Source organism: Coturnix japonica, chromosome 1 (assembly GCF_001577835.2).
Source record: "Coturnix japonica isolate 7356 chromosome 1, Coturnix japonica 2.1, whole genome shotgun sequence".
Lineage (NCBI taxonomy): Eukaryota > Metazoa > Chordata > Aves > Galliformes > Phasianidae > Coturnix > Coturnix japonica.
This window is the reverse complement of record NC_029516.1, coordinates 40,046,642-40,070,444: the sequence shown is the minus strand read 5'-3', so window position 1 is coordinate 40,070,444 and position 23,803 is coordinate 40,046,642. Positions and strand designations below refer to the sequence as shown.

The following is a 23,803-nucleotide window of genomic DNA, read 5'->3' as shown; positions in this document are numbered from 1 at the left end:
ATGCCTCTTTTTACCAGCAGAGCTATTATGAATGTGTAAGATCCAACTCTGGAGGGAAAAGAATTAAAAAACAAAAACAAAAACAAAAACAACTCTCATTCTACATTTGTGATATTGGAATAAAAGTGGAAGATTTTGCTATACAGCAACCAGTTAGACATTACTGAAGTTATCTATGGAATATGAAAATGACTTAAATTATAGTGTTGCACACTGGTACTGCTGTCACTAATCCCATGTCAGCAATTCTATGTGAAACCAGCTTTTCCACTTACAAATTATTACTCTGTTAAAACTTGGAATGGGATCTTATTTCTGGAGGTGTTTTTTTTTGTTTTTTTTTTTGTTTTTTTGTTTTTTCTCTTTTGCAAGTTAAAAATAAACTTTTTATCTTCAAAACTTCAGTGCACGGCAAGAGTGACACATAACATCAAGCACAAATGCTAAGAAAATTTGAGAAAATGATGAAAATAAATGAAATTGTAATTAGGTTAATGTCAAACTGTGGATCAGGTAATGTTAGCATTAACCTGAATGTTGATTTTCTTATTCATGGTCTTGGTTATATTCCAGAGTCTGTTCTATTAAACTAAATCATTACATTTTCCAATTGTGAACTAACTAGCAAAACTTGACATCTATTCTAAGCATTTCTCACTCCACAAAACATGGTGGTTTCATTTAAACAGCCTGTTCAGAGTGGTAAGTAGCAGATCATGGCTAGGAATTGTTTGCTTCAGACTAGAGTTATAGAATGATTCATTCTAATAAACTGATATTATAATAAATGTCTAGTAAATGCCAGAAACTTAGTGTACGTACAGACTAAATGGGAAATTTGACATCCATCTGCTTATAATCAATAATGTTAAATGGGATGTCATTCACATTTTGTATAGACCTATCCAGATATTGACAATCCTATTGCCTACTCACTACATGAATGATTTCCCACTTTTTTCTTCTCTGTCAGTTGTAACACCTTCTTCAGCAAAAGTTTACATCTATAGTTTTTCATCTTTGACCAGCAGCTAATATAATGAAGTTTCAATCTGATTAAGTGTTCAGCGCAGTTACAGTATTTGACTGCAGTGTTTTAGTTTCTATAACTAAGATCCAAAACTAATTAAAACTCAGTTTTTGAAGGGAAGGAAAGAAATTAGCTCTAGGTTAAATGCATACTGTTGTTTCAAAAAGCAAGGTGCCTTTGCAAATGTTGTTTCATTTTGTTTCACAATGCATATCTGCATATGCAAAAGTAATTTCAAGTATGATTAAGAAATATGGAAAGCTAAAGAGATATTTGTTGATTCCAATTCTGAGGCCAAATCAGTTTACCAATTAACAAATAAACATGCATGTATAGAAATATACAAATACAAAATTACCTCAAAAACCTTTAATATTTAAATATTTCCTGAAGTTTCAAAAAAATAAAAATGTAAAGAGAAAAAATCGTACTGAATAGAGAAAGCTCTAAAATTTATAGGAGGTAAAGAAGCATACTTAGAAAGTGATCCATTATTCTCCATCAAAGTAAGATTAAGAAAATGGTGTCACTTGTCCCTTCCAAGGTTAGATGAAGAACAAATTAGACCTCAAAATAAATTCAAAATAAGCCCACAAAAACCTATGATACAAATCTCAGAAGCCTCTAAAATTTATTGGTTTTGTTGTTTTCTGTCCTGGCCTTTCTAATGTCTATAACTTACACTATTATGTATGACATCTTTTTCAATGCTTTGATTAACTAAAGCAAAAAACAGACAAACAAAAAAAACAAAAAACAAACAAAAAACAAACAAAAAAATAAAAAATAAAAAATAAAAAAAACAAGACAGATATTTGACTCAAGTGATGACTTAATGGAAGCAGAGTACTGTTTTTGATTTTGCTTCTGAAATAAAAAGGTCCTTGTTATGCCTTTTTTATTATTACATGTTTAAAAAAGTGGTAAGAGAATGGAAAATACCTTTGCGTGATTATATTTTGACTGTCTTCAAACTTGCACATCTCATTTTGCCTGGTGCTATTTCTTTGAGGTTTGTTTGCAGACATTGTGCTGAATACGCAGCTAACAGAAGGTGGCAATGAAAACTGTTGGAAAGCACAAGATTCAGACAGTTTACACAGTGTGAGTATATTGCCTCACTTTAAGAGATTGGCTGTCTCATGGTCTGAAGCTCCAAGTGCATGATCAGGTCTCAAAACATGTGTCTAATGTCATTTTAGATTACTTAGACATACTTGGCTTTCATCACTCTTTCAGAACAGTGAAAGTTCTTGTGATCCTAAGTCATAATAGCCAGTGATGTGGAAGTGCTGGACAGTCCAGAGCTTATCAGACAGCAGTAGATGTATTTGTATCACCAACTGACTGAGGCCCCTTGATGTTAATAGTAATGTCATACATCCCATAATAAAGCATCAGTAAAATTTAACACAACTTTATTCCTAAGAGTAAAGGTATTGCATAAAACACGAGGTAAATGAGTTCTCAACCTCCTCCTGGTGAATAATGACAAGTTAATCACTGGATTGGAATCCAGTGGTTGCCAAAGCTACTATTTAATATAGTCAAAAGCATATTTCCAGCCAATATTTTAGAAGAGTTAACATCCCCAAACAGGAAAAGGATGAGTAAATTCGTCTGGGAGGAAAAAATTAGAAGAAAAATAAGAATAACTGTACTTAGAATTTAAGAGATTGTCCTGAAATACCTTTTTGCCCCATGATTTAAAACTGAAAAAAAAAAGGCAAATTGTAACCATGTTTGTTTCAGAAGAATAGTGAAATGCAATCAGAAGTGAAGGAAAATGAAAAGTATGGCAAATGAGGAAATATGAACTATATAAAGAACCATGGAATTATAGTCATTCAATTGCTTGGGTCGAAAGGGACCTTAAAGATCATCCAGTCCTAACTCATCTGCCATGGGCAAGGCTACCTCCCACTAGACCATGTTGCCTCATCCAGTCTGTCCTTGAACACTTCCAGGGATGGGGCATCCACAGATTCTCTGGGCAGTCTTTTCCAGTGTAGCACCATTCTCATAGCAAAGAACTTCTTTAATATAAATCTGCCTTCTTTTTGTTTAAAATTGTTACCTCTTGTCCTAGCATTACTGTTTCCTATGGGCTCCACTTAAGTACTGAAAGGCCATTATAAAGACTCTCTGGATATCTCTCCAGGCTGAATAACACCAGCTCTATATTGAGTGAAGAGGCATTGCCTTAGGCCACATATAAAATATATAATATAGCTAATATATGTAAGTGATAAAACCAGTTTCATCTTTTAATATTTTTTATTATTATTTTCACATAAAAAAGAGCAGCATGTACATAAAATAAGTGGGATATTTGGGCTTATTTTTGTAAAACTAATACATTCATCTAGTTCAATGGGATTGCTTGCAATTCTTAGTGAGTTCACAAGGTCAGAGATTTTTTATGAAATTTTACTTTTCCTGTACTTCATCTTTAAAAATACTTGTTCACAAATGTACATGCTACCAAAAAGCAATGGCATGAATAAGGTGTGATTGTAAAGAGAAGGATGCTTCTCTCTGGTAAGACAGATCTTAAAAAGCATAGTAAAGAGACATGGTTGAATATTTGAGCTAAATATGTAATTGTGGTTCTATATATTCAACTGGAATTTTCACAGCTAATGTATTTATGTTGGTGTTGTTTTTTGCATTTTTGAAACAAATTCTTAAATTCATTCATCAAAAATGGGAAGCAAGGCTGCGTATTTTTGCTGGTCACGGAAGTGTGTGTTTAGCCAATGTATAAAAATTGCATGCAATTATTTGTCATAATTTGAGTTTGTCTTAATTTAAGTTTCATTTTGAATGCTGTTGTGGTTTGAAGCATACCAGAGATAAGTTGGTTTTCACCTTGAAGATCCATGTTGAACTCATTTAAAGAAGTGGTGAAATCTACCAAAAATCCTGAATCTGTGAGACTTCTTAGATCTTAAACTTCTAGCACAGATTTTCCTTTTGAGACCATAAATGTATTGATTTCCTTTTGAAAATCGTAAAATATTTTTAGCATTTTAACACCTTGAGAAAAGTAAATGATGTCCCGGTAATCATCATCCTTATCTGTAAGGAATTCCTGAAACTGGTGATGATTCAATCCTTTGGACTTTATGAAATTCACAGCTTTGATGACAATTTGCATGACATTACCAGTTTTTGAAACTATCAAACATAAATCTTCTTGATGTATGATGCAGTGATATTAACTAAATGTGACTTGCTGATGGCAGTTGAGTCACCATCTTCAGTTAACTTTATAAGTTCTTTTTTAGCAACCATTGCCACGGTGCCACTGGTAGCTATACCAGATTCACTGAGAAAGGTTTAAGCAAATAGCTTTAATGTATTTTTTTACTGTTTCATATGAATCAAGAGCTTGAGTTATGTCTTTTAATGGCACCAAATAAGCCATTTCTTCAGTGACATTATATTCATTATCAATACCTCTAGTGGAACTGGCAACTTGAGCAATATCTGTAACATCAGATTTCTGTAACATCTGTTTCATCTACCATCAAAGCATAGCAGTAGAAAAGAGAAGCATTACTGTCTAAATTTATTTTGATATATTTTCCTTAATAAACTCCCTGTCAGTACACGGTTTTGATTATTTTTTTAATCAAATTTACTATTATGCAACTAGCTTTCATAATAATCTGTATAACTTTTATATGTATATGCGTATGCGTATGCGTATGCGTATGCGTATGCGTATGCGTATATGTATATGTATATGTATATGTATATGTATATGTATATGTATATGTATATGTCTGACTTTTTTTCAGTTCTCTTATTTTGTCTTTTGCAAAAATTCCCTTGATATCCTTTTAATTTGGCAGCATGATTTTGCCTATAGTGTTTTTTCAGGTTGTAATCTTTGAAAACTGATACATTTCCCTTACAAAATAAGCACAGTGGCATTTTATTTTTCTCAACTAAATGTACTCATCTGTCCATTTTTCAGTGAACACTCCTCCCTCTTTCACTTTTTTTTTTTTAATTCTGTTTTCTTTTGAAATGTATTAGGTATGCTGAAATATTGTCATCAGTGTTCACTGCATTTTACTCACCAGGCAGCACAACTGCATGTATTATGTAGTATGTATGAGTTCTGATTTGAGTATGTGTGGTGGGTGTGAGAGGTGGAAATTGGGTTAGTATGGCAGGACGCGTCTTTCGTAATCCCATGCTGATTGGGTCTAATCATTTGGTTTTCCTGTAGATACAATGTGATGGCACTAAATATTATTTGCCTCATAACTTTCCTTGGTACTGAGGTGAGACTGAAAGACCTTATTTCCCAACTTTCTGCCCTTCTTGTAGAAGGGCATCCCATTTGTCAACTTCCAGCCAACTGAGATCTCCCCAGCTGGCCAGGACACTGGTAAATTAATGAAAGTGGCTTGACAAGCACTTTTGCAAGATCCTTTAGCACCCTTGGTTCATCCCGTCTGACTCTATAGATTCATGGATGTTAAGCAGTGTAGTAGGTTGCTAACAACTTTTCCTTGGATTGTAAGGCTCCATTTAGATCCCTTGGACTGATGTACTCCATCTAACCCCAGTACACTGGATTTCTCAAAGGTAATCCTATGATTTGTGTAGCTGAATCCGTGGTTGCAGCACCAACTCTATAAGCATTTGTTGATTCTCCAGATTTGACTGGCTCTTTCAAATCCCTTTCCTTTGACAGGAAGGACTGATGAAAATATTACCTGCAATCCTGAGTCCCTTGCTGCTACTCCCAAGAATGATAAAATAGAATCGTAGAATCATAGAATTACTCAGGTTGGAAAAGACCTCTAAGATTATCAAGTCTAACTTCAGCTTAACCATAGTACCCTAACTCTAACAATCCTCTGCTAAATCATATCTTTGAGCACCACATCCAAACAGCTCTTAAACACATCCAGGGATAGTGACTTGACCACCTCCTTGGGGAGTCATTTCCAACTACCCTTTCTGTAAAGAAGTGTTTCCTAATGTCCAACCTAAACTTACCTTGGTGCAACTTGAGGCCTTTTCTCCTCGCCCTGTCACCTGTCACCAGTGAGAAGAGACTTGCCCCGCTCTCACTGTAAGCACCTTTCAGGTACTGGAAGAGGACAGAATGGTCTCCCCTCAGCCTCCTTTTCCCCAGACTAAACAGCCCCAGCTCCCTCAGCCTCTCCTCATAGGGGTGATTTTCCAAGCCCTTCACAAGCTTTGTTGCTCTTCTCTGAACCTGCTCCAGTACTTCCGTGTCCTTTTTATACTATAGAAGCTACTGTTCCTGAGCAATGCAGTAAATCTGCAAAGTTCATAAATCGAAATTTGCATATTGTTTATACTTAAAAGAGAAAGAGAATAGCACTCATGTATGAATCAAAGGTGCCCAGGTATACATAGGTTGAGCAGGTCCTTCTTTCTATCAGCCTGGGAATGAGCCCTTCACTTTTAGGTGCTACCTGCTAGTACACAAGGAAAACTACAAAAACACTGATAAATAAACCTTGCTTTGCTGACAGTCTTATTGTCTGACATTGCCTCAGGGTATAGTCATCTGCCCACAGAAGGACAGCACTGATTATAACCTGCCAGTTCATTAAACCAGTTCCAGTGAGGAACACATAATTTCATAATATTCTGCAAGGAAATTCTGAGTTTCCAATAGGGAAAACTTGATAGGGGGAAATAAACAAACAAACAAACAAACAAATAAATAAATAAGGGGGGGGGAGAAAGGAATTTTGATTTTATAACAAAGAATTATAAGTAATGGGAGGTGTTTTCACGGATGTGTAAAATAGTGACACATATAGTTGCAACAAAAAGAAAAATATGAAGAAAAGCTAAGGAAGAAGGCTGTAGTCTGATTTTTCTCTACTGATTAGTCTTTTTGGTGACAAGAAAAAATTAAGAAATGACTCAGCTGTAGATAGTATGCTTTAATGGTGGCATCACTAATAGCAAATTTTATCTATTAGTAAAAAGAGTAATCAAAGGTTGCTATTTCCATCCCAATTTTTGATTTCTTAAACCAATGACAGACTTTTGCACCAAACCAGAAAACTCTCAAACTTTTCATGTCGTAGATAATGTGTATATGTTTTCTGGAACAAAGACATTTTGCTGGACTTCATACAGCAGTAACAGAATGAAGACTGATGGACTGAGATATATGGTAAGTCAAGTTAGATGCAACAACCTTTCTGGCCTTGAACAGTAATGATGAGGAAGAAGAAAGACACTGCTTAATGTCTACATTAGAAGATGTTTAGCAGTCTGTGACTTTCAAAGGAGGTCTATGCTGACAGAGCATTATTACAAACAGCAGTAAGCTAGCCAATTTGCCATGTCTAGCTCTTTATTTCCCTATAAATCATTTGTGCTTGTTAAGATACAGAGCTGTTGTTATAACCTACCAACCCCAACTTTCCCAGAACACTGCCAACTCCTTGACATTCCGTTTTATTTTGCTGTATTAGAATTATCTGAATTGGTTTGTGTTCCAGAGCCAGATGTCTTTATTTCATACACAGACATTATAAATGTTAGAACACAAACTAGATAAATATACAAATCTGTTTAAAAAGCAATTACTAGTCTTAGTCCCTACAGTTCCTAACATACAAGAGATCTGATCAAACTAAAAATCTGATCAACTAAAAGGAATTTTGCCTCTGACAATTTGAGTCAAATTAAGTTCAGTCTGGTAAAAAAGTCTGAAAAGCAGTGAAGATTAGCAGTAGTCAAATACAGACGCTGTCAAGTTTGAAGCAAAACAGTAAGTAATTTCTCAGAACCACAAAAACAAAGATACATACTCAACTAAAATATCTGTTGTGGTCTGCTAATACGTTGTACCACTAGTACCATTTTTGTAAATTTCCAAAGCTGTTATTTCCTTTTTAGGAGAAAGGAAAAAAGGTTTTGGATCACCACAAATTTTGTAATGCTTATAGTATGTGTGCTAACAATTTCCATTTAACGTGTAAGTGTGGTGTAGAAGCTGAATAAATAAAATTTCAATTTGGATGAAAGAGAATTTTCAGATGTAGAAATAATAAGCACCTACAGCCTTCAGAATCTGGAACTGAATTGTTTTTAGTGGAACTCATTTGATATGAGTCAGCTTTTAGCAATATTTTCAAAATGTTGCAGGACTTTGCAAAAACATTGAACTAAGTATTACTGGAAGTTTGAACCAATATCATATTTTTGTTTCTTCACTAAGTATAAGCTAACAGGCTGTATAATTACTACACAGTGATGTGGAAAACATCACACAAACACCATAACACCTATCTATAATTAAGCGACTTGTGTTATAGTGCCCACGGAATGATCTTTTCTCTTAACGGACATTTCTTTACATTCTGTTACTGTAAAAGAAACCCATTAATACAAACTTGCCTTCATGTCCTGTTGAGAGTAACATTTAATTTTGAGGTAATAGCGTGAAAATCAGTTACTCCATTATGTGGCAATTTGAAAAGCTTCATGAGTACTTTATCTGAAGCTATACACTTCTTTGACTCAAACATCCTATTTCTTAACTTTGGGCACTCAAATCTTTTAGATCCTAGGGAAATGATACTTGCTTTTGAAAAGGTACTTACGGAATTGAAATTTACTAATTATTAAGCACTGATAAGATAACAGATGTGTGCTTTTTAAGACTAAAAGGAAGCATTCGTCTTGGGTAATATCTGTTAGGTTTCAGTGCATTTAATTTTTAGGAGAGATAAGAGATAATAACAAATAGATTAAGAGAAGTTCATGAAGAATTATGTAGAAGCTATTAAGAAGATATTTTTACTGGAAAGATAAGGCAGAAAGGATATGACTGATGCCTGAAGAATGAAAATAGTGGCATTTTAGCTCATAATACTTGAAAGCTATATCTGACTTACATCAAAGTTATAAGCTCACAGTGAGTTCTGATTTCAGATTCTTTCACTAAGACCTACCAGACTTCTTGGCCATCTCCATATCTGAAAATAAGAATTAACAAAAAAAGAGCCTTGAATCAAATAAAAGAGAAATATACGATATCAGGTTTTGATCACATTTTGTCTCCATTTATGAAAAATAAATAAGAAATAAAGCCTACAATTAAATGCAGAAAGAAAACAAACCAACCAACCAAGATGGTTTTATTAGAACAACTGCTGTAAATGTGAGAAATACATGCATGCCCAATCTGTTGCAGAAGAAAGACGTATCTTCATCATTTGAAATATACTCCCATGCTCCCCCAGTGTAGGTTTATGAGGTGTGTATTTCCTGAATCAATTAAGCCTTCATATAAAAAGATGCTGAAGGAACAGCATTAATATCAGAGTGGAGAGAAGGCAAAAATCACACTGAAGTAAAGGAAGATTCTTTATCTTATTCTTGGAAGACATGCATTTCTTCATCTTGACTGTGCAATTTACATAGCTAATTTAAAACAGTCAGCAAAATGGGAGATATATGAAAATTCTTAGCTGAACTATATCTAACCCAAACTTTTACAACATGTTAATTGTAAGATATCATCACATTTGTTTAATGAGATTTTTCTACCCACTAAGGAAGGTAGGCATGTTTTGTATTTCTGTTTCAAGAATGAGAAAAGATATGTAGACTGAACCTAGATAAATTGGAGTAATAAACATATAGTACATTGATGTACCTTTGCCAGAAACTCTTTGAGCCTTCATCACCCTGTATTTCCATCAGTATGTAATTATTTGTACTGCAAAATTAAAATCAATGCTATTGCTGAATGATCAAATTATGTATCAATTTTTATGCAATACTGTGCTTGTCTTTCAGAAAAGGTTTTTAATCAGAGAATACAAATCCCTCTGGATTTTTTGATTATTTTTACAACTGTCAGTCTCTGTTGCTCACATTGCTGTTCCTTCTTTCCCAGAGTAAGCCACAGGGACACTTTAAAGGGCATTCTGAGACATTATTTTTCTGTTCTCTGAATCCATTCTTTTTTTCAATTAGATTGTTTTCTGAATGATCTTGGTTTTTTTCCCCCTTCACAATCAAGGCTGCAGCTTACGTTTTCCTTGGTCAACTGAAAGTAATGAAGTAATTTTCAGAGAAGTATCATACTGAGAATGAGAAACTCCATCTGGTCTCCATTTGTCCATGCACAGGATTACAACAGCTTTGTCCACTTGTACATTTCCAGTCCCTATTCCATGCACATTTCACCTACTTAGCTTAATTCACTGTGATGATTTAAAAGACTTCAAATACTCTTAACCATTTAGCTGATCTGCATCATTCAGGACATGTAATTATGGCCTGTCATCAGCCTCTGTTTTCTAACATACAAATAGTCTTTTGATGCCACAGTGACAGGCATGGTGGTAGAATATCAAAACAATTAAATGCACTCCCTAGGGGCTGGACTGGTGTTTGGCACTCTGTCTTGAGTAATTTTGTCTGTTAATTGTGTTATGACAAAAGTACAGGAATTTGTAGCCCAGGGATTTGCAGTCATTGGGCATCTTTCTTGTTGTCTGTGAAGGGCACTGAATTGTGCCTGGCCTGTCTCTGCCCCCAGTGGCCCTTCTTGTGGAAGTTCATGCCTGAGTTCCTCTGCAGTGGAAGGCCACTCAGATTCTCCAGCCTACCTACATCCTGTTCTGTGACTTATCATAGAAGCAATCAACCTTGTTGCCTTCATGGACATGAGAGCTAAATCAAAACTTGTGAGTTAAAGAAGTGCAAAAGGAATGGATTGCAAGAAGTTCTGAAAGAAGTTATTTATTCTGTACAGGTGGCACCAGAAAATAAATAAATAAATAAATAAAACAAATCAAAACAAAACAGAAAAACAGGGCTAAAAACAAGAGTGTTTGCACTCTTGCATCAACAACAATTATGGTTAAATATAATTAAACATGCGAGATTATTTAAACTGCCTCCTGTATTCTTTCAACATGCATATTTCACATTTGTCCCATCCAGCTTTAGAACAGAGAGGTTGCATCTCATAAGAGAGGGAGACATCTACCATTTAGAGATAAGGGGAGATTCTCACAGAAAAGATAAGATCCACTTGAAACAGTTACTGTCTCAGTGCATTATTTTTTGGCATTTCCCAGTGAAAATAGCATTCTCGTCCAAGCTGTAAGATGCATTCTTGAACTACATCCATGGAATAAGAAACAGACAATGTAAAGCTGAGTAGTTCCAGATTCTGAAAAGAAGGAGAAAGCCATAACTGCAAAAATGAACAAATGCATAAAGTGAGTTTACAGTAAGTGCTGGGGAAACAAAAAAATACAACACACACAAAAAAAACACCATTCCTGGGGATGTGTTTGTACTGAACAGGCATGCATTTAATCACCAATGAAAAGTTACAGACCAAGTAAATTACTACACTTTGTGGAAGAAACTTTGAACTCAGTATCTTATGTTGGGTAAAATGATGTAATTCAAAGATAATCCTGACACTTTTGTTCCTGTCTTTAAACTGAAAGTTTTATTAAGGGTGTTTTATTGTGGACATAAGATAGTTAAAAAAAAAAAAAAAAAAAAAAAAAAAAGAATGAGTCATTTGGCTAAAGAAGTACAGCAGCATTGAGGTCTGAGTGCTATTTGTTAACTCATGTCTAGCAGTATAAAATAAGTTGGAAAACAAAAGTCTGCTTATAATTTGTTTTATAAAGGAAAATGTTGTTCCTCTAAAATAAAAATAATCTTTTTATAATGCCATGCCCAGTGATCTAAACTTTTTTTCAGATTTGTGACACTTATCATTCTCTTATCCCACAGGAACAGCAGATGGGTTGTCCTTGTACAAAATGTGGTATCCACCTGCACTTCATTAAGAGAGCTGCATTTTCGTACATGCCACACCACAAGATCACCATGATGACATAGCAGCTTCAGAGAACAGCGTGACTAGGGTTTTTTTTTTTTTGGTGTTTTTTTTCAGGATCTTTTTTTTTTTTTTTTTTTTTTCCCTCTTGTAACACAGAGGATCTGGCAGACTTTTACCTCCTGTCACTGTTTACAGCATATATTGGTCGATACAGTCCCTTATTGCATCTGCTCTGGGAATTAAGGAAAGCAGCTTGAAGGCAGTAAGGTAAGTTCTGCTGCATGTTTTAACTGTAATGTTCAGCTATTTAAATGTAGCTGTAATGGGAATGTGAAAACATGTCAAGATAAGTTTGCCAATTTGTAAACTGAATACAAATCAGCAGTCATTTAGTGCATTTACTTTTTTAGCTTCCTTGAAACAACCTCACATGTTTTGTGCATCAATACAGCACTTTTTCAAAGTCTGTTTTGTTCTGCTTCAAAAGAAAAGTTGATGTACAGCACAAAGAATTTATTTTAAAGACTACTCTTTCCTCACTTGGTAATAACTTCATAGCACTCCATTTGTTAAATTTTCTTTCTTCATTTTATAAAAAGGCGAGGTATTCAAACATTTAAGTAATAAATCAAGTATACAAAGAGAGGAAAACTATAGGCACGCTGAAAAAATTTGGATAATTTTAAAGCTTATTTTATATATCCCATTGGAAGTTCTTAAGATGAAATCTTATGCAAACTGTGTGAAACAATAAGCTACAGAATTAAGGAATATTTGGATTAATGCTGCTTGAGTAATAGACTTTTATATACCTTATTTCACAACTTTGGAATTGAAGCAGTATAGGCTTCAAAATAATCTGAATACTGTAGTAAGCATTTTTCCAAATTTGAGGATTTGTCATTTGGTGTGTTTTGGCATACTGCCTGAGCAACTTCACAAATGTTTTCACAGGTATTTAACAGCATAACTGAGTAGAATAAACACAGGCAATTAGTTCAAGCATGCTTGTATTATAAGATAAACATCTAAGAATGATGTTATCTTTTGAATGTAAATAGTTCAGTGTAACAGCCGACCATGTGTATATGATCTATTTACATTTTACACCTCTGACAGAGAAACACATAGAAAGCAAAACCACAAATAAAACAGAACAAAACAAAAAATTCGTTTTACTGTGCTATTTCATGTCACATATGTGCACATATGACTTTTCACTATAGAATTGTCATTTGAATCTAAAAATCTTATTTGTAAAATCATTCAAGCTTTTTGGTTTTTTTTGTTTGTTTTTTTTTTTTTTTAATCTAACTCAAATGTTTTCATGGTAGTTAAACGTTGTATGCTTTTTAACTGTCTGCCTATGATACAAGTACTAAAGATAAGCATTTTGAATGTAACTGGAAACCACAAGAACAATAGAACTTGAATTTAAAATTGGATGTTTATTCTATGTTATCAGAAAGACTATGAAATGATGAGGATGTGTAAAATTGTCATTGTGAGGTCAAAGAGTGTAGTCCAAGAAGTTCATTACATTTACATATATTTTGAATACAGAGCAATAAGTATTAGTTCTTCATCTTTAATGTTTAGTATCAAAACAGGCACAGATTTCAAAGCAGACTGCATTGTTGTAACTTCTCTCCTTTCAGAGTAGCTATACTTATTCATACCAGCAGGGGACTTAAAGTCCCTTATGTGTTCTCATCTCATACAGTAATGAGGAACAGACAAAGAAAATTACATGGATAACTCATGTTTCAATGATTCTCTCTCCAACAGTTTGTCATTAGCTAAAACAGAGCCAACACTACAGTAAAAGATATGCAATCCTAGTCCTTGTTCAGAGGACAGCAGCTTCACATCCAGCAGTGAGGCTTTGTATGTGGTTGACTGGAGATGAGAACATCTTAAAAAAATTCCTTCCATTACATAAGATCAGTAGGCCCTGATTAAAGTTACTCTAGTTGATTAAGCTGTGATGTGGTTTTTATCAGCTCAGTAAAAGCAAGGAAATTTAGTTAAGTTTCTTCTAGTCATGATCTTGCATTTTAACTTCAGGAACTCCATCACAAAATAGTGCTAATAACAAGACTGACTTACTCTGCTGGAAGATTGCCTAGATCTCAGAACAGAGTCTGATGGTCTGTTTAAATGATGCACATGCTGTCTGAAATTTTTTGAGAAAAAGAGGGATCTAAGGATTTTCTGAATTCTCTCACTCTTTGAACAGTTGCTGAGTACATGTTTATGGTGAAAATCAAAGTAAGCTCATCAGCTCCTGAGATGCTAAACTGACCTTTACAACTCAGCATCCATTTAGGTAGTAAGAAACATTAGCAAGATACTAGTCTATGCAGATTTTGAAATATTAATAGATTTTGTATCTTGTGAAATGTCTGATTAGTAAAGTATGTCCTTGAAAGCGAAGTGAGATGGTTCATATTGTATCACAGCAAAACATTCCTATATGTCCTAAACATCCTTTTGATATCTATGATCTAGAAGGACAACTATAAAGCAAGTGCTTATTGATCTATTTATTTAGTGTGATGAGATAAAGTAATTAGCACTTTCACTGTCATTTATCAATTTAGAATGAATGTTTGCATTACATGAAGAGCTGTTATTTCACATCCAGAGTAGGCCTATACTAGATACAGTATACACATGTACACATATGCAGTGCAGTTTGACAGGTCCAGGAGAACATATGCTGTTTTTCTTAGTTTGTTCTTTATCTGAATATGGAGATGGGAGAAGATAACTCTTAACAACACACTACATATCAGACCATCACACTTAGTTTGCAACTTTCCTGAATTTTTTGAAACCAAATTAAACCATCATTTATTATTTAAGTATAAGGCACTTTAACATATTCAGAGGAGCAATGAAAGCCTGATAGAATTCAAGTGGCAAAACTGTCTCTGAACATGACCTTCAGCAAACCCGGAAACTTCTGTTCCACGTTTAGAAAACTTAGACTTTGCCATCCTTCTTGTAATTTAACAAATGGCTACAGGATGATTTCAAAAATGTGTTACTTGCAGCAGCAGAATGACCTGCAGATTCACATCACAAAGGCAGATTATAACAAAACAGGTGCTGTAAAACTGTAATAGTAACACTGAATTGTTAACAGACTAATGCTTTTTTAATTAATTAATAGCTTTATATTGGAAGCCTGTTTTAGTTAGTGTTGAATCATAATCTTTGTATATTAAAGTTTCAAGTATTGGAGAAAAAATAGAAAGAAAATCAGAATTATAACTTTTTTTTATTCTCCTCCTCTATACAGAGACAAGACACATTGAAAAGATGACTTTAAACTCTCTACCCATCTTTCTAGTATTGATTAGTGGCATTTTTTGCCAATATGACTATGGTCCTGCAGATGATTATGGTTATGATCCTTTTGGGCCATCCACAGCAGTCTGTGCCCCAGAGTGTAATTGTCCTTTAAGCTATCCTACTGCAATGTATTGTGACAATCTTAAACTGAAAACCATTCCAATTGTACCAAGTGGAATAAAATACCTTTATCTTCGAAACAATATGATTGAGTCCATTGAAGAGAACACATTTGATAATGTAACAGACCTGCAGTGGCTGATTCTTGATCACAATCATCTGGAAAATTCCAAAATTAAGGGAAGAGTCTTCTCTAAACTAAAGAATCTGAAGAAACTTCACATTAACTACAACAATTTGACTGAAGCTGTTGGACCGCTCCCCAAAACTCTGGATGACCTTCAATTAAGTCACAACAAGATAACAAAAGTCAATCCTGGTGCACTTGAGGGGCTGGTAAATCTGACTGTCATTCATCTCCAGAACAACCAGCTGAAAGCAGATTCTATTTCCGGGGCATTTAAAGGTCTGAATTCACTTTTGTATCTTGACTTAAGCTTCAATCAACTTACAAAGCTACCAACGGGACTGCCTCACTCCTTACTCATGCTGTATTTTGACAATAACCAGATCTCCAATATTCCTGATGAGTACTTCCAAGGTTTTAAAACCCTGCAGTATTTACGTTTATCCCACAATAAATTAACAGATTCTGGAATACCAGGCAATGTCTTCAATATCACATCATTGGTTGAGCTGGATCTGTCCTTCAATCAACTGAAGAGTATTCCAACTGTCAGTGAGAATCTTGAAAACTTCTACCTCCAAGTCAACAAAATCAACAGTGAGTTAAAATTGCATGTTTTCATTAACATTTACCACAGTCTAGAATGTAATGGCTTGTGCAGGTGTCTGGAATTGTTCAAACAGTCTGAAGAAAGGATACTGGCTAACCTGTTAGCACACAGATATTTCTCTGACTGTTGCTCACATTAATATTAAAAGAAAGACATTTAGCTGAGGTCAAATCCTCACCTCACATAAATTAAAACCATTGGATTGAAATCCACGGGGGGTACTTGTATAATTTAGAAAAAGAAAAATAAAAGAAAAAGGAAAAAAACTCTGGAAAAAAATTAATCAGTGTGGAAGATATTCAGAATCTTAAGTCAAGAAAAGATAACAGAATCTCACTACAGCATCTATAACCTTTCAGAAGACTGGCAGTGAAAGTTCTAGAGGGGAGGGGAAGAAAGGTAATCCATAAAGTACTAGGTACAAGGCACAGTGAAAAATACACAAACTAGATGTTTGTTTGTTTGTTTGTTTATTTCCTCCCTTCATAATCTTTCTCCCTTACAGGCAGTATATTTCCAAATCCATCTCGAAATCATAAGAGATGCCCTGTTGTTTCTTCTTTCCATTCCTGTTTTCTACATCATATGTAGCTTGTCTCCATTTAAACAAGATTTGAATAGGAGTTCATTCTAAAGTCAGTAACCCCACCTTATATGAGATTGTGGAGGTTTCTACTGAGGCAAGAATGCCTTAATCCTGGGGTGGGAGGGAGATACTATGGAACTGAGTAGGCCTCACCCGTCAGATACTCTCCAGCTACACTTCTGTAAGCACTGACCTCTCATGGATGTTCAAAAGAACAGTGTTTCTGTTGAGGTCTTACATCATTTGCTAGCTAGCATTAACTAAATAGGAAATTCCTCCTGTCTGTTTACCTGTATCCATCAGGTCTCTAGGATATCGCTGTTGGCTAACAGATTTAATTTTTCTTTACACAAACTTAGACTTGCAGCAAAATATTTTAATGGAAATCTTATCAGGGTTAGGGCAACACCTTTATTTATTTATTATTATTTACCATGTTTCACATTTTCCTCAATATTTTGATTTTTTTTTTCCTTATATCTCATTTCCTTGTTTTGATGAAGGAAAATAATGAATTAATGCTTCCCATATGTAGTACTAAATATAGCAACGTATAGAGCTCTTTCAGATACTCTTCTGTTCCTGAAAGAGCTGATGATTTTTAATTTCTCCTGTGATAAATGAGGCATTTTTCAAAGCTTAGAACAGCTGTTCTCAGCCTCCTTCAAGAAATCCAGGTACCAAGTTTGCTTTCCACTCACATTTCCAAGGACTTCTGAGCAACTGTGACAGCAATTTACTTTTTCAGTGAAAGCAATGTTTCAAGAGTCAGTGGAAGAGAGTGATGGTGTGAAGTGTAGCACTGGCTATTGTTACAGCTCCCTATGGACTGATGCAAGAGATCTCTGATTTGTTCTTTTGTCTGAGCAAGAAGGTGTAGAAGACAAATTTCTTTGACTGTCCATGTTAGTCCATATTAGGTATTAACAGAATACCCCATCACCTGTATTTGAACAGGTTGAATTTCCAAGCTAGTATAGGACCATGTTGAGTTTATAAAAGTCTTTGCTCTCTTTGCTCTCTTCCTTATAAGTATATATTTATAGGATTTGTTATTACGGATTATTCAGGGCAAAAACAAAAACAAAAACAAAAACAAAAACAAAAACAAAAACAAAAAAGCAACCAACCCTCTGCAGGTATAGACATCAAAGAGAATCAATGATACAGTTCACAGGTTCGTATTTCATTTGCAAAAGATTAAGAAAATAAGTGCTTCCATCTGAAACTCTATCAAGAAGATATAGGAATGGAGTATAACAAGAGGAACTTGGAAACTTTTCAGAGTACAGTCAAAGTCACATATTCTCATTGAATCATGGAATCTTTAGAGTTGGAAGGGATCCCTGAAAGCCCGCTAGTCCAGCTCCCCTGCAATGAACAAGGACAGTATCAACTAGATCAGGTTGCCTAGGGCCTTATCCAGCCTCATTTTGAAAGTCTCCAGGGATGGGGCATCAACTACATAACTGAGCAACCTCTTCCAGTGCCTCACCACCCTCACTGTGAAAGATTTTTTCCTTATAGCTAACCTAAATCTACCCTCTTTAAGCTTGGAACCATTTCCTCTTATTCTATCACAGCAGACCCTGCCAAAAAACCTGTCCTTTTCTGCAGCTCCCCTTTAGATACTGAAAGGCAGCTATCAGGCTACCTCACAGCCTTTTCTTGTCCTGGCTGAACAGCCCCAGCTTTCTCAGCTTGTCCTCATAGGAGAGGTGTTTCATACCTTTGATTACTTTTGTGGCCCTTCTCTGGACACACTGCTGCCTTTTGCTAAAGTTCATTGGCTGGATCAGTAGTTGTCCCATGAATTTAATTACTCTAAACAAAGCTAATGCTTTGTGGTCTTCTATTTGAAGCACTGCAGTAATCTCAAAGTATTTTTTTTACAATGATCTGTGCAGAAATGACTCAGATATGCTAACTCTTGGACCACAAGCCAGCAAGGATGACTAGAACTGCTGATCCCATTAGGCTTTTCTTCTGTAGTGCATGCCTTAACAAGAAGTCTTTGCATAGTTAATTTTTTTCAGCTGCTTGTGCTCCTGATGTAAAAAGTGATATACCTTTGCTTAGCATACAGTCATAAAATAATTTTATGTAGAAAATGAATGTATATATGCTTCTATTTTGGTCTATAGGTGAGAGTAAAGGATAAATCTGCTCCTGTTTTTTTCTCCTTTTAATTTGTATTTATAATATTCAGGTCATTTGTTAGAATATCAGAATTTCTTAAGGGGACAGACACATATAGTGAGAAACTGGCTGGTCAGATGAAAGTCCAGCTTGTATCCAATCATTGTAACTATCTCTGTGTCAGGCTCAAGAAGGAATTCTTTGTTGGCAAAATATGAATGTCATACTGGTGGCAAAATTCAAGGTTCATTGCCTCTGATCATGGGTTATTGTGTCTGAAACAATTTTTTACAGGATTATCTGCAACATTAATCACTGTAATAAAGGAGGAAGTAAACTAGTGCTGTTTCAGTGTTTCAGACTCTTTGGTTGTAGTTCGCACACAGAACATCTAGATAAAAAAAAATCAGATGCACTCCAAGTCCCATTTGTCTTATATTTTTTATTGTAGACAATAATAAGAATACAAATATTTTTAATATACATCTAGCAACTGTAATTACATGAACTGTATAATACATTAATACCCACGTGAAAAAAAAACTGTGCTCTGAGTAATGGAACCCAATACCACTGAACTTCCTGACAGATTACCTTCGACATCTGACTAAATCAGAATCTACTTCCAAAGTGGTTTCAATCTCATCAGCAGTCTGCACAGTTAGATATTTTAGTAGCATTGATAAACTTTATGATTTACATGTATGAGGTTTAAATACTCTGTACCCAAATTACGTATACATACCTTATATTTCAACCAAATATAAGACCTTGCACTCAGAAGTAACAGTAAGAAAAAACTATGATAAAAGGAAATTCAGGAAGCTTTTATATGTGTGTCCTTCAACAAAAGTTTATTTACCATGCCATGTTATCCATGAATGATAAGAAAAGGAAAAATAAATCAATATTAGAATTCATATATATTCCAATCTTTAAAAATTATACTGTAATTACCTACAAAGACATGGATGTAAATAATTAATTAATTATAGTCTGTAGGCCAAGCAAACTTATGTTTGCATACAACAAATAGCATCTAATCCTGTATCTTAGTTTATGTGGTTAAAACACACAAGAATTGACAGTTCACTTCAAATGGTGCATTCTGAACTGGAAGAATATTAGAATTAATCTGCAGGCTTAATATTATTAATATTATGATTTTGACTGTCCAATGACTGTGCCATCAGTGATGTATTTTATCTCTCACCCATTGAAATTTCCATGAAAATAAATAGGCATTAACTTTAGCTCTCATCTTTTCAAAACAGGGTTGTATAATGCACAAAATCTAGGAAATTGTTTTGATTTTGGTGTCTATCTGGTGTACAAAATCTAACATTTTTGAAATGCATTTCCTTAATCCTCATTTAAAACTTATGTTGTGGACAATACACATAGTTTTACCCACTGTTCAATATCATATCTCTACCTCTACTATCTATAACACATTACCTATACTGTCATTATTTAAATATTTGCCTTTATGGATGAATATACATTTCTATCTAGTTTACACTAGTTCATTTCATCAATGATAGCAGGATATTGTAATGTTAGTTCTGGAAGAATTCAGCTTAAAGTGGAAGTATGAAAGATACTTCCTCCATCTCCTTTGGTAACACAACAGAATGTAGGTCAACATGTTTTCTCAAACGAGATGGTCATACAGCAAAGATATAAAAGGTGCTATTTTCAAAAGTCCACTGGTAGTCAAAAGTCTCTGACTTCGAGAATCCTATATATGTTTTTTCCAAATTATGTGATGTACTCCTCTGCAATGTGAAAGCATTTTATGTCATTTTATTGATTACAAAAGCTCTAAGAAGACTCTCAGATTTCTTCTTCAGTAGTGTCTGTGTATGAATCAAAGTGAACAGAGATAAGAATGAAGGACCATCTTTGTAGAATTACACAATATGGTATATCTTCTCTTCTCTTCTCTTCTCTTCTCTTCTCTTCTCTTCTCTTCTCTTCTCTTCTCTTCTCTTCTCTTCTCTTCTCTTCTCTTCTCTTCTCTTCCTCTTCTCTTCTCTTCTCTTCTTCTTCTTCTTTCTCTTCTCTTCTCTTTCCCTTGCCTTCCCATCTCCCTTCCCCCTTCCCTTCCCCTTCCCTCCTTCCCTTCCCTTCCCTTCCCTTCCCTTCCCTTCCCCCCTTCCCTTCCCTTTCCCTTCCCTTCCCTTCCCTTCCCTTCCCTTCCCTTCCCTCCCTTTCCCTTCCCTTCCCTTCCCTTCCCTTCCCTTCCCTTCCCTTCCCTTTTCCCTTCCCCTTCCCCTTCCCTTCCCTTCCCTTCCCTTTCCCTTCCCTTCCCTTCCCTTTCCCTTCCCTTCCCTTTCCCTTCCCTTCCCTTCCTTCCCTTTCCCTTCCCTTCCTTGCCTTCCTCTTCTCATTTCCCTTACCCTTTTTCTTTCCCTTCCCTTCCCCTTCCCCTTCCTTTCCCCTTCCCCTTCCCTTCCCCTTCCCTTCCCCTTCCCCTTCCCTTCCCCTTCCCTTCCCTTTCCCTTCCCCCCTTCCCCTTTCCCCTCCCTTCCCCTTCCCCTCCCTTCCCCTTTCCCCTTTCCCCTTCCCTTCCCCTTCCCCTTCCCTTTTCCCCTTCCCCTTCCCCTATCCCCTCCCCTCCCCTCCCTTCCCCTTCCCCTTCCCCTTCCCCTTCCCCTTCCTCCTTCCCCTTCCCTTCCCTTCCCCTTTCCTCCCCTCCCCTTTCCTTTCCCTTCCCCTTCCCTTCCTTTCCCTTTTTCCCCTTTCCCTTTCCCTTCCCTTTTCCCTTTTCCCCCTTTTTCCCCCTTTTCCCCCCCATTTTCCCCCTTTTTTCCCCTTTTCCCCCCTTTTCCTTTTTTCCCTTTTTTTTTCCTTTTTTCCTTTCCTTTTCCTTTTCCTTTTCCTTTTTCCTTTTTCCTTTTCCTTTTCCTTTTTTTTTTTTTTTACCCCCTTTCAGTTAATGTTGTTTATTCCAGATCTGCTGAACTGTGTGAAGTCTATATATAGCATGATACATAAATTGCAATAAATTCAAATATTTTTTATATTTACTTGCTTAGTAAGCCTGCTATTCTGGAAAAGTTCAGCTATACTATTTCGATGTAATTCCTTCCTTGTGTTCCTTGGTCAAATTTCATTTTGAAAACAGTAAATTAAACATTCAGAAAACAATATTTAACAGAAAATTTATGTGGATTGCCTGTTCTTATGGGTAAGGCCAAATCGTAGTTTTAGTTGTTCCAAAAACTTCATTCAAGATATTACATAGCACTGTTTCACTTTTCCATCACAGTACACTCAGCATAAGAGATTATTCCCTCTGCATCCCAGGTTCTACTGATTTTTTTTATTTTTTAATTTTTATTTTTAACAACTCTTTTTCCTTCTAAGTGCCAGCTTGATTCTGTAAATAAAATCTGAAATCTTAAAATTCATAGGGATGTTGGAAGTACATAGCACTTGAAAAGCCCAGTCCTGACATTCTGAACTCCTGAACTTCTCACAACTAAAGAGAGGAACCTCTTTAACACATCTGACATGGGGAAATAGTTTCAAACTAAAATAAAGGAGATTTATATTGAATACAAAGAAGAACATTTTACAGTAAGGTTGGTGAGGCGCTCCATCCTTGGGAGACGTCCAAGGTCAGGCTGGATGTTGCTCTGAGCACTGTGATCAGCTGTAGGTGTCCCTGCTCACTTCTGGGGAGTTGGAATAAATGACTTCAAGGACCCCTTCCAACTCAGAAGATACTATGATTCTACAATACATGCCTCTCAAGTTGCTGTAAGCTAACTGGGAATTATATTAGTGGAAACACATTAAGTATTGAAAAATATTTTCTGTGGAGGAGGTTCAGATTGGTTATTTAGGAAAAGGCTTTTCACTGAGCTAGAGAAACAGGCTCCTCAGGGATGTCACATTTTCCAAATCCTTTTTGTTCTAATTATTCATGTTTTTTCTTACTGGTGTTCCCTTTTTTTCAGAGTTCCCATTGAGCAGCTTCTGTAAGGTTGTCGGACCACTGACCTATTCCAAGATCACACATTTACGCCTGGACGGAAACAATCTCACTCGGGCTGACCTGCCACAGGAGATGTACAACTGCCTTCGAGTGGCTGCGGAGATCTCACTGGAGTGAGATGCCTCAGAGTCTGCAGTTCCCTTCTAGGGATCATTATTACAGGAATTGCATCATGATAGCTCTTTAAATTTAGGATACGTCTTAAAAAAAGTCAATCTGCATATTATCCATTCTGTTTGTTAGCATTTAGCATGCACTTGGCAACCTTAAGGAAATGCGTGCATATTTTTACAAAAGGTTGCTATTTAGAAAGCACAAGAATGACCAGATGTGGTGCAAAACACGCCTTCATGTGGTCAGTTAAGTTGAGAGAAAACATTCAACCTGATAGAAATCCGTGTTCAAGCATGCAATATGTACCATCTGGTACCAGACGTATGTAGAAGTCAGATGGGTTTCATCAGAGTGCTGAGCAGTATGGGCTAGCTTGTGTAAATAGAAGATTCTCCTGCAAGTAATCCAGCATTCTTAATTATTCATGCCCTTCTTTGGTTAAAATTTAACAATATAAAAACAGTTAAAAATGTATGAAAATATTTTTAGAAGCCCATTACAGTATAAAATGAATAGAATGTGTGAAGGATAACAGGGAAACAAACCTTTTATTCAGGTCAAAAATTGTTTTCTTTTTGTCATACTTTCATTTAAATTTTCATGGCAAGATTTTAATCCATTGCTGGTATAACTGTTATTTCAAAATAAGTGATATATACAACTATTTTTATTCAATTACTTGCATGCTACTTTTAACCAGACTGTAGAAAATAAAACATAGTAAATAGTATTTCTGTGTCCACATCATTGCCAACAGTGTTCCAATCTTTTATTAAATGAAAAGAAAAAAATTCTTCAGGTTAAAATATGATAATCAAAGATATTCTATTTTGCAAAATTTATTGTAAGGTTAAATAAACTGTTTTCTCTA

The 23,803-nt window shown here is 35.4% G+C and overlaps 1 protein-coding gene across 1 annotated transcript; it reads left to right on the top strand.

Moving 5' to 3' along the window:
* The first annotated feature begins 12,010 nt into the window (after positions 1–12,010).
* On the top strand, positions 12,011–23,803 carry LUM (lumican). The gene is made up of 3 exons (NM_001323215.1): positions 12,011–12,137; positions 15,178–16,074; positions 22,781–23,803. The coding sequence occupies exons 2-3, from the start codon at positions 15,198–15,200 to the stop codon at positions 22,933–22,935; spliced, it is 1,032 nt and encodes a 343-aa protein (NP_001310144.1). The 5' UTR covers positions 12,011–12,137; positions 15,178–15,197; the 3' UTR covers positions 22,936–23,803.

Bases quoted from the DNA above. Each gene is read 5' to 3' on its own strand.
- LUM (NM_001323215.1), top strand. From the start codon at position 15,198: ATGACTTTAAACTCTCTACCCATCTTTCTAGTATTGATTAGTGGCATT. The intron at 16,075-22,780 runs GTGAGTTAAAAT...CCTTTTTTTCAG, and splicing joins CCAAGTCAACAAAATCAACA to AGTTCCCATTGAGCAGCTTC.